Raw genomic sequence first — 13,940 nt, 5'->3', positions numbered from 1 at the left:
GGGGGGTTTTGTTACAAATATGCTTGCTTACATTAGGCGTTTTAGAGATAGTAAACTAAGTTAATGATGGTACAGTTAGTTTTATGAAGTGGCTTAGTTGAGTAACTCTTTTGGGACTATAAATAGCCATTATGTAATCGTCGATATTCATTCAGAAATATAGAGTTACATGCACACTAATTTTATCAATTTAGGGTTAATGTTTGAAATACTCAACCAAGTCAAAAACTTATCAATTGCTCAAGTGCCTTAATTAGTGGTGATAGTTATAATTTTGTGACTAGTTGATGACTACTCCCTTTGGGACTATAAATAATCAGAATAATTGAAAGTTATATACACACACTTTTTTCTTCACTTTATTTTAGTGATTTAAAATAAATAAATACATATTTTTGGTTGTATCAAAACACATACAGTTTAGTGTGTAGATAATTATTTGATTATTGTTTCCATGATGTAGCAATTTATGAAATATGATGTCAAATTGTTAAACTACTAAGAATAACATAGATAAACTCTTAAAAACACATTATATGGCTAATCGAAGTACTATAATCTTGATGGCTTGATGCTATATGGGTCTTTAATAATTTATGTGTTCCTCATTCGCTTGTTGTTTTAATTTTATTATAATACTTTGCACTCAGTTAAAAGCTAGATAACTCAAACATGAGTGTTACGCACGGCGGATCCAGGTCAATATCTTTCTGACCTTTTATATGTATCGTCTCATTTACCGAATTCATTAAGATAAATGCTCAAAAAATTCTTTGATTGGAAAAGATGGAGCATTTACATGAGAGATTAGGTATTTGTTTTATGTAACATAGTATTTTACTTTATATATGTTAGAAACCATGGTCAAAAGCTTGATCAGATTATGTTGGTACCATCTTTATACGTTTTTTTTCTTGGAAAATGATTTTACAAATTACACAGGATCACAAAGAAGCCACCAAGTCTAAAAATACATTAAATAAATTTTAATGTAAACGAGCTCCATTTGTTTTAATTGAATCAATACCATAGATGCACAAGTATTTCAAAACATAAGATGTCGTACACAAATATACATAGTAGTGTGGGCGATATGCTTTAAAAGTATTGAATAATGTTTTTGTACTTTTGAGATAGTGAAAGCATGATTGTATCGTGGCTGATTAAGTGCTTATAGTTCTGGCCTTTTTATCATTCAAGGCTAACTGGTTGAATACATTATAGCAGAATTATGTCAACATCTCAAATAAATTTTATAGTTCAAACAAAAGTTACCTTAAACAAAATGAAATTTTACAATATCAAAAGTTATTTGAAGAAATTGGGACTACATACCATTACCGGTGTTCATTATTAGTTTAGGACTCACTCCAACTCGACTACAAACCTACCAATTTCAATTGAAAGAGTTCAAACGTTTACAAGTATAATGAACATAATAAACTAATATATACGTATCAAATCAAAACAAAATCGTTGAAAAATAAAACAAATCATTATAAAAAATAAAATAGCAAAACGATTAAAAACAAAAATCTAAATAAACCCCTGTAACACGGGGGCTAAAAGCTAGTATATAATACAATAATCACGATATAACATTCACCTTAAAAAAATTATGATAAAAACTTCTTTTCATCAGCGTGTATTATATAAAATATTTATTATTCAAATGTTAAATATAAAAAGAAACTATTAATTTCCATCGATTCTCCACGATGTTTAATAACATATGACTAGATAGATTTTTTCATCACAACAAATTTTGATTTCTAAATATCATCCCAATGCCACAAGTATATCTTTTTTCCATAAATATATTTCAAAATTTTTTTAATGAAGTTTAAAATACAAAGAGCATATAATAACATGCACAAATATCACAGCACATAAATGGATGACAAAAATCAATTAGTTTAGTATTACTTTATAGATAAATAAATTATACAATCAAGTTTGTTTATATAACAACCAATTAAACTTATAACAAGATATGATTTGATTCATATTATATAAAAAGACTTGATAAGGGTAAGACATGTAACGGGATACATAAGCATCTAAACCAATATTAAATAATCATTTAGACTTTCATGTATTGTAAATAACTATTTTACAAAATAATAATAAAATTACTTTGAGATGCTATAGAAATTTGATAAAATACCTTTATAGTGTTATACAATTAATGTGTACGATTATTATTAAGCATTGACTTTTAAATACGAGAAACTTTTGAACTATAAATAACTGAAAACTAAATCTTAAATTGGGCCACATATATATTAAATTTAAATCATTAAATAAATGATGATCAAACAATTTAAAATAAAAAAGATTGGATACAACACGGAAACAAACTTCTTAGGCTATGCATAGTTATGCGTAGTGGAGGGGCTACAAATGAGAGCGAATTATGACACGTGGTGTCCAGTCAGTAAAGGATGAGAATTTGTTTTTGAGGTGTAATTGTGTATGGCTACAAGTTGGGCCACAGTATCTTTTTTATTATTTTCTTTTTATAACTAAACTAATTAAATAAAAACCAATTTATTTAAATAATTAAATAAAAATGTATTAAAATTAAAAATTAAATACAAAAAAATACATAAAACTAAAAAAACACACCAATAATAAAAATAAATTATAATAAAAAAAACACACCACAACAAAATACATATAAAAATTCAAATAAAAAAACTAATTTATTCGTCTTCATCTTCGTCTTCGTCCTCCTCAACGGGACGATTATCCCACACGTGTTGAACCAACTACGCCTTCAGTTGGTTATGTATATCACTTGATGTGAGATGGTAAATGTTATACGTTCGTTGGTCTTGGGTTGGTTAAGGGAACTGTTCCGGAACGCTTCCTGGTATATAGTGTTGACATATTTTGTTTCCCTCGTCTTCTAAAATAATATTATGCAATATGATACACGTATAGATGGCATCGCTCATTTTGCTAACGTCCATACACGACATGGCTTTTTCACATAATGCCAACGTTTTTTAGAACCCCGAAACACCTCTCGATATACTTTCTCGCGGACTCTTGCTTCTTCTTAAAATAATCTCTTTTTTCTTCGACCGGGTCTTGAAACGTCTTGACGATGATCGAGTACTCTGGATATATCCCATCTACCAAATAGTATCCGTGACGATAGAAGGTATCGTTGGTATAAAACGGTAAGACCGGTATGCTACGGCTGATGTAATACTCTAGCACGGATGACACATTGAGAACGTTTATGTCGTTGTTGGACCCGACTGAGCCGAAGTAGGCTGACCAAATCCAGAGGTCGTGTGAACAAATGGCTTGAAGACTAACCGTTGGCACTCCATAGTCACCACGAGTGTATTGACCTCGCCATGCGGTTGGACAGTTGTCCCACTATCAATGCATGCAATCTATACTCCCGATCATGCCTGGAAAAGAATGTTTGCTTTCGTGTACATCGTATATGCGAGTCAGGTCGTTTGAGGTAGGAATCCTCAGATAACGAAGAGAGTATAATTGTATTATTCCTATACAAATAAATTATTAAAAAATATTTATATTAAAAACAATAGTTAATACAAATAATTTAAATTTTACCGATGCAAAAATTCTCCAACGCATCTCTCGTTGTTTTCTCAACCATCTTTAAATACTCGTCGTTGATATCGGTCGTGTTGCCGTATGCGAGGATGCGTAGAGCCGAAGTACACTTTTGGATGGCGGAGAATCCTAAATATCCTCTTGCGTCGGGTTTCTGTTGAAAATACTCATACTCCTGCTCCATATCTCCAACGATGCGCAAATATAAATGCTTGGACATCCGAAAACGACGTCGAAACATAGCGCCGTTATATGTAGGTGTGTCGTTGAAGTAGTCCTTCATCCAACGCTCATTCGCTTGCTTACGATCCCGAAGGATATATGACCGTCTACATGGTGCCGTAGACGGAGCAGAGCCGGACACCATGTTATTGACGACAGCCCGAACCGCGTTCGTGACCTCTAAATGATCTTCCGCCACTCGTCGATGAATCTGATGAATTCTTCGACTCTCGTTGATTAATTGATCCCAAATCTCGGCAGAATCCGTGGAATCCTAGGAGCTCATTGAGATTGAAAAAGTATGAAATGGTGAAAATGATTGGTATTTTTATGTTTGAGTTTATGTATGATATGGTGAAAATGATTTAATTGGTTTGATATTTATATTAAGTTTTTAATTTAAATTTTTTTATTTATCCGTTACCCAACGGTAACATTATTATGATATTATTATTTTCATATTTAAGCGGCGACAATAATACCCCGCCCCCGCCCCTTTTCGCCCATTTATCGCCCGGGGGGGGGGGGGGGTGTTTGCGCCCAATATCGCCCCAATTCGCCCAAGCCCAAGCCCCACTACTCATGGCCTTATAATCAATGAAAGTAGTCCTTCATCCAACGCTCATTCGCTTGCTTACGATCCCGAAGGATATATGACTGTCTATGTGGTGCCGTAGATGGAGCAGAGCCGGACACCATGTTATTGGTGACGGCCCGAACCGCGTTCGTGACCTCTAAATGATCTTCCCCCACTCGTCGATGAATCTGATTAATTCTTCGACTCTCGTTGATTAATTGATCCCAAAGATCGGCAGAATTCATGGAATCTGGGGAACTCATTGAGTTTGAAGAAGTATGAAATGATGAAAATGATTGGTATTTTTATGTTTGAGTTTGTGTATGATATGGTGAAAATGGTTTAATTGGTTTGATATTTATATTAAGTTTTTAATTTAATTTTTTTTATTTATCCGTTACCCAACGGTAACAATATTATTATATTATTATTTTCATATTTAAGCGGCGACAATAATATCCCGCCCTCGCCCCTTTTCGCCCATTTATCGCCGGGGGGGGGGGGGTGTTCGCGCCCAATATCGCCCCAATTCTCCCAAGCCCAAGTCCCGCTACTCATGGCCTTATAATCAAGGAAAATTGTGAGTTAATATATTGTATACTAGGTTATTAACCCGTGTACGACACAGGTGAAAATATTGATATTTTTGAACAACATGCAATTTGAAAGGACAACATAAGTTGTTATATGTTTTTCGGGACGAGAACATACTTAAAGTTGTAAATGATATTGGTACGGAAATAAATGATTGTGAAACACAATGATAAACCCAAATAACATTCAAATTACAATCTTTGAAAACATAATCAAATGTTAAAAATGTAAAATTTATAAGCTATAAAAAAGGCATCCTTATAAACCATATTTATTCTTTATTTGTAACTTTGTTTTCTTTTTTTAATATAAAAATTTTAACACCACTATTCGCTCTTGATAAATCTACATAGAGTTGTCTATGTGTAAACATCGGGTCTTTGAGATATATGTCAACTCTTGCTAGAGATTGACCTTGAGTTATGTTAATGTTCATTGCAAAACAGACTACAACTGGAAAAAAACTACATTATCTTCAATTTAAACGAAAGTTTATTATCTGAATGTGTTAGACCACAATGAATTATATAAGTGCGATAACCAGTATTAGTACATGAAATAACTTTTACTTCAACAAAACGCTTACCCAAATTAATTACTCGCAATTTAGTTTCATTACATAAACCGTTATTCTGATCCATATTGCTTAGTAACATTATTGGCACACCGACTTTTAGAACCAATCTATGAGTCAAAATAATTTCGGCCTTTTTGATTTTATTTAGCATAATGTGTTTATGAAAGTTTTAGTTCAAATTAAAATATAAAAAAATAATTGGTATGATCTTACTTAAAAACCAAAAAACTGTTTTTTTATATAGACCACAACTAAATTTGTGAATTTTGTTGCTAAGTATGGAAACAATACAAATTGAGTCAACCAAATATAAGTAAAAATATAATGGAGAAATATCTTTGCGTCTCTAATTAACATAAACTTATTCGTATACACATCTTAATTAAAACACATATTTTAATTGGTTTTTAAGAAAATAAAATAGTATTGGATAACTGAAAATTATGTTTCGTATCATTTCTAAAAAAGAAAATAGAAAAAAGAAATGTGTAAACATACATTCAATGTTGTTAAAACTTTGTTTATCAAAAAGGTATATTGTAGTTAATAATAAATATATTAAAAATCGTTTAGAATTTTCTGTTACAAGTGCCTAATTTTTAGTTAATAACATATTAATTTTTATTTACTATATTTTAGTTAATAACAAAATTATATTAATACAATATAGTGTATTAACACGTTTAAAATAAAACGTTACCGTTCAAAATGCTAGTAAGTAGTTCTCTTGGCGTTGAAGCTACACGTTTAAAAAAATGCATTATTAAAAAACATTTAAAAGGTAACTAAAAAAAATATTAGAATGACTAACCGTTTGAATAACTCCACTTATTGGAAGACGTTTATTGACCCAAAAATTATATTTCCTTTAATTTTGAACAAATCTATAATATAATATAATATGGTTAGCATATGAAAACGATGAACAACAGAAATATAAAAACAGAATTTTATAGAGCATGATGTTTCAATTTTGCTGACTTAATGAAGGATTTTAATACATAAAACAGAAAAATTAGAAAACTAGGAAACCAAATACTATTAACTTTAGTGACAACTGTAGGTTATTTATATTTGGTGTTTATAAAGATATTAAAGACATGGAAATTAAAAATATTAAATAGGAAACAACAATAACACAACTTACTTTACTGGATATGTAGACTATCGACTAACTTGGATCGGCATAAATGATCAGAAATTCATTTATGTAAAATTATCTAACCCACCAATATATTTCTAGAATATTAGTCCATGTTAGACATTGGTTGAAAACATATAAACAACCATAAAATTTCATAACTAACATCTTAAACCAACACAGATAGTTAACATAAGTTTGTAACCAAAATATTAAGCATTTAACTTGTGTACATAAAAAGTTAATACTTACACAAACTTACCATACACCTAAATTAAAAAAAACAAACAAAGAAATGAACATGTTATAATCATATTAGCCAACCATCAACTTATTCGACATTTCACACAAAAAAAGTCATTTTGCTTCACAATCTAAAAAATAAAATAAACCATAACAGCCTGATTAAATATACAATTAAAGTCATAAGGTATTATGAGTTTCATTTCAACATTAATAAATAAATAAAGGTATATTTTATGATAAATTATTTTGTAATTAATTTTTTTTTATTTCGATTCAAAGACTTTTTAGTTAAATGTATTAAGTTAAATCGAAGCAATAAAGTTTTATTCTACTAATTTTATTAATTAAGTATAATTAAAATAATATATAGATAATTAAAATTAAACCGGTTAATTTTAATTTTATTACATAGAGGTCATTCCCTAATTAATATTTAACTAAATTGACTGCAATCTGCAGTAAATTATGTTTCAAACTATTTAACATCATTACTTTATTTAAAAACAATTTCATTATATAATTCTTATTTCAATTTTATACATTAATCTTGACATTTATGCGTAATTAAAAATTGGTTAAATATAAAAGATGGAAAGTTTGATGAAATTGAATATTAATAAGAACTATAAAAGAATGTTGCAAAAGTTGTCAATTTCGGTTTTGTAAAACAAAAATAAATAAATGTAAATATTATTATAAAAAACTTTTCATTTTTCTTGAAAATTCAATAACTAAACAATGTACTATTAATTTTTTTAATTATCACGAAATTATTGTCAACACTTTAGCATCATTATCTTATTTAACAATAAATTAATTAGATAATTCATTTTTCAATTTTATACATTAATCTTGACATTTATGCCTAATTAAAAATTTGTCAAATATAAAAGATGTAAAATATTTATTTTCTATTTAGTTTATTAGTTTATTTTTTAATTTGGCTGGAATAATTTAGACGAATCGATAATTCTTGACATTTATGCCTAATTAAAAATTGGTCAAATATAAAAGATATAAATTTTATTGAGATCGAAGAATATTAAAACTATAAAAGAGTGATCAAATTCGGTTCTTCAAAACAAAAACAAATTAATGTATAAATGATTGTAATGTATCAGTAAAATTAAAGATAATGAATATTTTAAAATAAATAAACAATTATAGTAAATATCTAACATATTTTAAATGTAAATTTGAAATAAGTAATACACCATATATTAAATTGGTTAAATTACTAATGAGTTTTTAATACAAAACTTATTAACTTTCGAGTATAATCAAAAGCAAATTATTTAAAATTTCCAGCTACATTAAATTTGTCATTTATGCTAATTAAAATTGGGTCATATATAAAAGATGGAAAGTTTGTTGAGGTTGAATACCATTAAAAACGGATTATCTCATAAAATCAATGTTGTAAAAGTCGTTAGGCGGTCCTAGGCGGTCAACTGGGGAGTTGCGAGTACTCGGGAGTAGTCGGGGATTACTCGGAAAATACCTAAGGAGTACTCGGCCGAGGCGGGGAGTACTCGATCTAGCCGGGGAGTACTCGGCCGCCTACTCGGGAGTTTTACGAAATTGCATAAAATAGTAACCAACTTTTGAGGTGTCTCAATTAGGTCACTGGTGTAATTGTTTGTTCTATTTAGGTCACTAAGTTTTGTTTTAGTTTTCAATAATAGGTTTTTTACCTGAACAACAAGTCATCCATTCTATATATTATTTTATTTAAGTTTTTTTAATATTATGAAATTGGAAAATGTAAAAGCAGAAAAGAAAAAAAATTAATATAAAAAAATTTAAACGAATTTTAAAATGCTGCAAACAAAATTTCAAATTTCGCCAAAAAAAAATTTATAGCAAAAAAGTTTAACGAGTTTTAAAAAATTGCAATTTTTTTTTTGAAAATTTGCCAAAAAAAATTGAAAATTGAAAAAAATATAAAAAATCTTGTACAAAACTACTAATTTTTTTATATAAACTAAGAAAAATACTTAGATGACATTCATAAAAGCGCATTTTAAGTATATATTTACAGAAAACTACACCACATAAATCTTTTAATTATGTAATGCTCAGTAGAATGCTCAAACGAATCAAAATACATCAAAATTTCTAGCGTGTCAGAGTATAAAAAAACCCAAACGGGTCAACATAGGCCCAAACGAGTAAAAAAACACTAAGATACACCCAAACGTGTGAAACTAGTCCAAAAATACACCCAAACGGGTCAAAATACACCAAAATAAATGGGTCAGAACACACCAAGATACACCCAAACGCGTGAAACTAGTCCATAATTCACCAAACGGGTCAAAATACACCAAAAAACACCCAAACGGGTCAAAATACACCCAAACGCGTGAAACTAGTCCATAATTCACCAAACGGGTCAAAATACACCAAAAAACACCCAAACGGGTCAAATCACCTAATCTTCCATCTCGCGAGTCACACTTGTTGACTCTACTTTTTTATTTCTTCCTCTTGGTCTTGCCACCTATGGTTGTGGGTCTTTTTTCTCTTTTGTGCAAGTCCTGATGTTATGTCCAACTTCTAGGAAATTTTGACAAGTCATTTTTCTTCTAGTTCCAACTTTTTGGTTTTTATTCTCTTTTTCCAATGGGTCTCTTTTCCTTTTTACTGACGGTCTACCGGGCATTCTTCTTTCTTTTGGAGGTAGGGGTTTAATATCATTTGTTTTAGGCCAATGCATACTTCCCTTCACCGGTTTTATACAATGTTTATATGCTTCCTTAAACATGTCCTTTTTAAACCAGCAACTGACATAAGTATCTGGGTTTTTGTTGAGGAACGCTAAAGCTGCTACTGTATGAACACAAGGGATGCCTGACAATTTCCGTGATCCACAAGTGCAAGTTTGCTCTTGTATCTTCACTACATATGCATTTTTTGCACTCCTTACTTCTAATATGTTGTTACCACTTGGAATAACATCATAATGCCTACACAATCAACCAAAAAATATATGAAAATTCATAACAAGATAACAAAATTTTTAATATATAACCGTTACCTTTGTTTCTTTTTAATAACTTCTAGTTTTTTTCTGATTGCAGGGCATACTTCATGTTCAAAACTTTCTGATTGTTTCGCCATTAAGAACATTCTACGCATCACAAATCTTCTAATATCTTCTAGCATGCTAATAATTGGCTTCCTTCGTGCTGTTCGTATACGCGAATTAGAACTTTCACTCATTCCATTCTCGTAAGCATCGCATGCTCTACCAACCTCAAAAAAAGATTTTGACCAAGTAATTGGATCTCTTTCCATAAGATGATCATACACACCTTTGCTACTAGTTTTCAACTCTTCCATATGTCTTTCAAACCATTCGTTACTAGTAGAATTTGAAGCTTTCCAAAACAAATTTTTAGATTGAAGCCCACAAAATTTCTTTATAAAGTTAGCATAAATGTGTCTTGTACACTGCCTGTGCTCGGCATTTGAAAATACATCCTTTACAGCCTTGATAATTCCCTAATCATCAATGAAAATAAAATATATAAGTTATAAATAACAACAAATAAATAGATGTGTATTAAGTGCATAATACCTTGTGTTGATCGGAAATTAAAGTTATTCCATGTCCGCTTTCCATTTCAATGTAATCCCGCTATAGATTAAGAAACCATGTTCAGTTTTCCTTGTTCTCAACTGACACAACCGCCCATGCTAAAGGAAAAATATGATTATTGGCGTCTCTTCCAACAGCCGAGAGCAACTGACTACTATTTTTCAGAAAACATCCATCTAAACAAATAACTTTTTTGCAACCGCTAATCCATCCATCTTTGACAGCTTTAAAACAAATATAGTAACTACCAAAATATATCTCTCCATTTGGCCTTGTTTCCACGATCATCTTTACAGTACTCCCCGGGTTTGTTTCCAATAACTCAGCTTGATAATCTGAAAGTCTCGCATAATGCTCTATCAACCCTCCCTCATAGTCACCCAATACCTTTTGCTTTGCTCTATCACATTGACCGATACTCACTCTGCATTGGTATTTTTTCATGATTTCTTTTTGCATTTCTCGTAAACTAGTTTATGGAGTTTTAAGTATTTTCTTGAAATATCTTTTTGCAATCCAAGAATATGTAACAAGTGAACCCAAATGAAACTTCCTTGAGCATGTATGGTTATCATTTAATGATTTTATTTGAAAAGAATCATCACCTTTAATCCTGGAGGCCCAAAGCCGAAACGGACACTTCCACACTTTCTTTTTTTGCCCATTCCCATCGTCTTCAATTTCTTCTGTCCCGCATCTTACTAACAGCCTAGCATGGTCGTTTATCGTGAATACTAATTGGTGACCATTTGCAACCCCATAATCAATTAGCATGTCTTTCAGTTGCGCTGGACTCTCAAATTTCATTAATAATATGGGCTTCACCAACTCCTAATCCATATTAGGATCATAACAAGGATACACAATATCTACATCCTCATAATCATCATCCTCAACATCTTTTCCAAAATCTTGTTCACTTCCACTCCAATCTTCAACAGAACTAACATCATCTTCATCCTTGTCATTGTTGTCGAAACAAAGTAAATTCAAGAAAGGATCATTAAAATTAACATCATCATTATCTTGTAAAATATCTTCTACGTTGACCTGACAAAGTAAATACAATAAGGGATCATTAATTAATTAAAAAAGTATTACATATCAATAGATATATAGTCATAAAAACACATAAAGATGACTAAATATTATAAAGACAACCAGTTAATAAAGGTGATTAAATATTGTTATATTAAAATTGTTGTGCTTTAAAATCTCAATATGAAATATCCAGGTCATGGTGCAACTTGACGACAAAATAATCTAATTTATATATGAAGAAAAGTTAAAATAGCACACCTCTCTATTTGTGTTTTGGATTGGTAATGAACGAGGTCGACATCCTCAACAGTTATTGCTAAGTTAACACCTGGTTCTTTGGTAGACATTAGTGATAAACCAACCTGTTCAACCAACAAAAAGCACAAAGTAATCTTCCACACAAAAATAACCAAAAGTGAAACACCAAAACAAAAAAATAAAAAAAATTATTTCTTGATAAACATCTATTTATACATCTTGAATCCCGTGTAAAGTTATGTTTCTTTAATATTTTGAGTTCGTTTTAGTTCGAGTTTTGTTTATCTTTTATTAATTTAGGTTCTTGAGTCAAGTATTATATGTTTATCATGTTTTATATCGTTTGGTGTCTTGAATGTTAAGCTTTAATTCTTTATATCATTTTATGTGAAGTTTATGTTCGTGTTTGTTCGTAAATGATTATATGGTTTAGACCACTAATGAATTGTTACGTTTTCGTATAGATGATGGCTTGGTAGTTAAGGGAATGAAGGTCTAGAAGCTTCTCATCATTACTTGGAGATCAAGGGAGATATTTATCAAGTTTATGCAAGATTTAACAAGAAATAGCATCAAATTCGCGGAGCCCTTTCCAGGACCACGCCGCGCCGCGCGAAGGCATGCCCAGGGTGGGGCCGCGCGGCGCCTAGGCCTTCTGGTCAGCTCGTTTTTGCAAGTCCAAGCCCGTTACTCGCTTATATAAACATCTCTTGCAAACCTAGCCGATTGGAAGCTTATTTCCAGCCGTTTTTGAAAGCAAAACCAAGGGTTTGAAGGAGTCTTGGAGCTAGGAATCAAGGAGGATCAAGAAGGCTTCGCGGAGGTGTTCGAGGATCAATTGCAAAGGGTTTTATCACTCTAACTTTCGTTCATTGTTCATTATTTGTCATGTCTTTCCTCTTTGTTTTCAATACTTGTTTAGGATTGTTTTTAATAATGATTATAGGCTAGACTTCATGTCTACCTAGGTTTGATGAACATGATTGATGCATGATTCTTGCTTTGGACAATTGATTTGATTATGGTTTCGTTATTTTAATAGTAAAAGACTTGGTTTTTCTTTCATGATGCATATGAGTGTTTATTATCTTGATTGGTTGTTAATTTTAGCTTCACATAGATCTTTAATCTTTTGATTGTGTTCTTTAGATTTATGGTTTTTGTTTAATATTTACTTGGTGTTTTGACTATTGTGATTGAATGGGCCCATTAGATCATAGAAGCTTGTTGATAGTTGGTTAGGATTTTGAATCTTCTGCTAAATTCCAATAGCTGTAAGGTGAGGAGTTGTTCATGTGTCTTGGTCAATCGCATGCTAGGATAAATAGTGACAATATTCTTGCTTAGTGTGTTGATCCTTGTTCATGATGTCATGATAAGATTATCAAGTTATCTAGGGTTTAGTGTTTCGTAAGATTGCTTGCTTTAGATACTATTAATTAACCCTATTTGATAACCGTGAGAAAATCAATATAACTGATTGCTTAATAATCTAATAATCATTTTTTGGATGTCATTTGATTCAGTCAAGGTTCCTTTAGGGTTTGTTATATGAATGCGTTTAGAAATCAGTTTCCATAATCATGTTATTTGTCCATTGTTTGATGATTGTTGATACATGGGATTCTTACCTAGGTAGATTCCTTCTCTGGTTGGTTTCGATCTTGTGTTTAATTGCTGAGTTCTTGTTTACTTGTTTATTTGCTTTCTTAGTTAAATCCTAGTCTAAAAACCCCCTTTAAACATTAATAATAAATAGTCGTGTCGTAAGTCGAGTCTAATTAGCTAAGTAACGTAATTTATAGAGTCTTGTGGGTTCGATATTACAGACTTACTTAGCTTTAGTACAATTGACCGGTTCACTTGCTAGATTTTTGTGTAGTTGAGTCATAAGTCTAGTTTTTATTACTTGTTTAGTTTAGTTAATATTTAACTGACTATTTCTAGCACATCATTTCTTACTTCTCGAGACCTGCTGCTAATATATTTAAGCCATTGACTTTGTGCTTTGTGCTTTTTTGGTGCTGCAACATGAAGCCATTGACTTTAAAAATTTTGTTTGTTTTAGCCGACCGCAAAC

General features: G+C 30.9%; 1 protein-coding gene across 1 annotated transcript; it reads right to left on the bottom strand.

Moving 5' to 3' along the window:
- Positions 1 to 9,311: 9,311 nt before the first annotated feature.
- On the bottom strand, positions 9,312 to 10,378 carry LOC143593136 (uncharacterized). Its single transcript, XM_077072855.1, has 2 exons — positions 9,998 to 10,378; positions 9,312 to 9,926 (listed from the first exon to the last, which is right to left on the bottom strand). The coding sequence occupies exons 1-2, from the start codon at positions 10,300 to 10,302 to the stop codon at positions 9,461 to 9,463; spliced, it is 771 nt and encodes a 256-aa protein (XP_076928970.1). The 5' UTR covers positions 10,303 to 10,378; the 3' UTR covers positions 9,312 to 9,460.
- Between the last annotated feature and the right edge of the window lie 3,562 nt (positions 10,379 to 13,940).

This window comes from Bidens hawaiensis, unplaced genomic scaffold (assembly GCF_021521415.1).
Source record: "Bidens hawaiensis isolate Kalapana, Puna unplaced genomic scaffold, B.hawaiensis_p1.1 tig00041721_1, whole genome shotgun sequence".
In the NCBI taxonomy this organism is placed as follows: domain Eukaryota; kingdom Viridiplantae; phylum Streptophyta; class Magnoliopsida; order Asterales; family Asteraceae; genus Bidens; species Bidens hawaiensis.
Note: the sequence above shows the minus strand (reverse complement) of the source record. Positions and strands in the feature narration are given on the sequence as shown.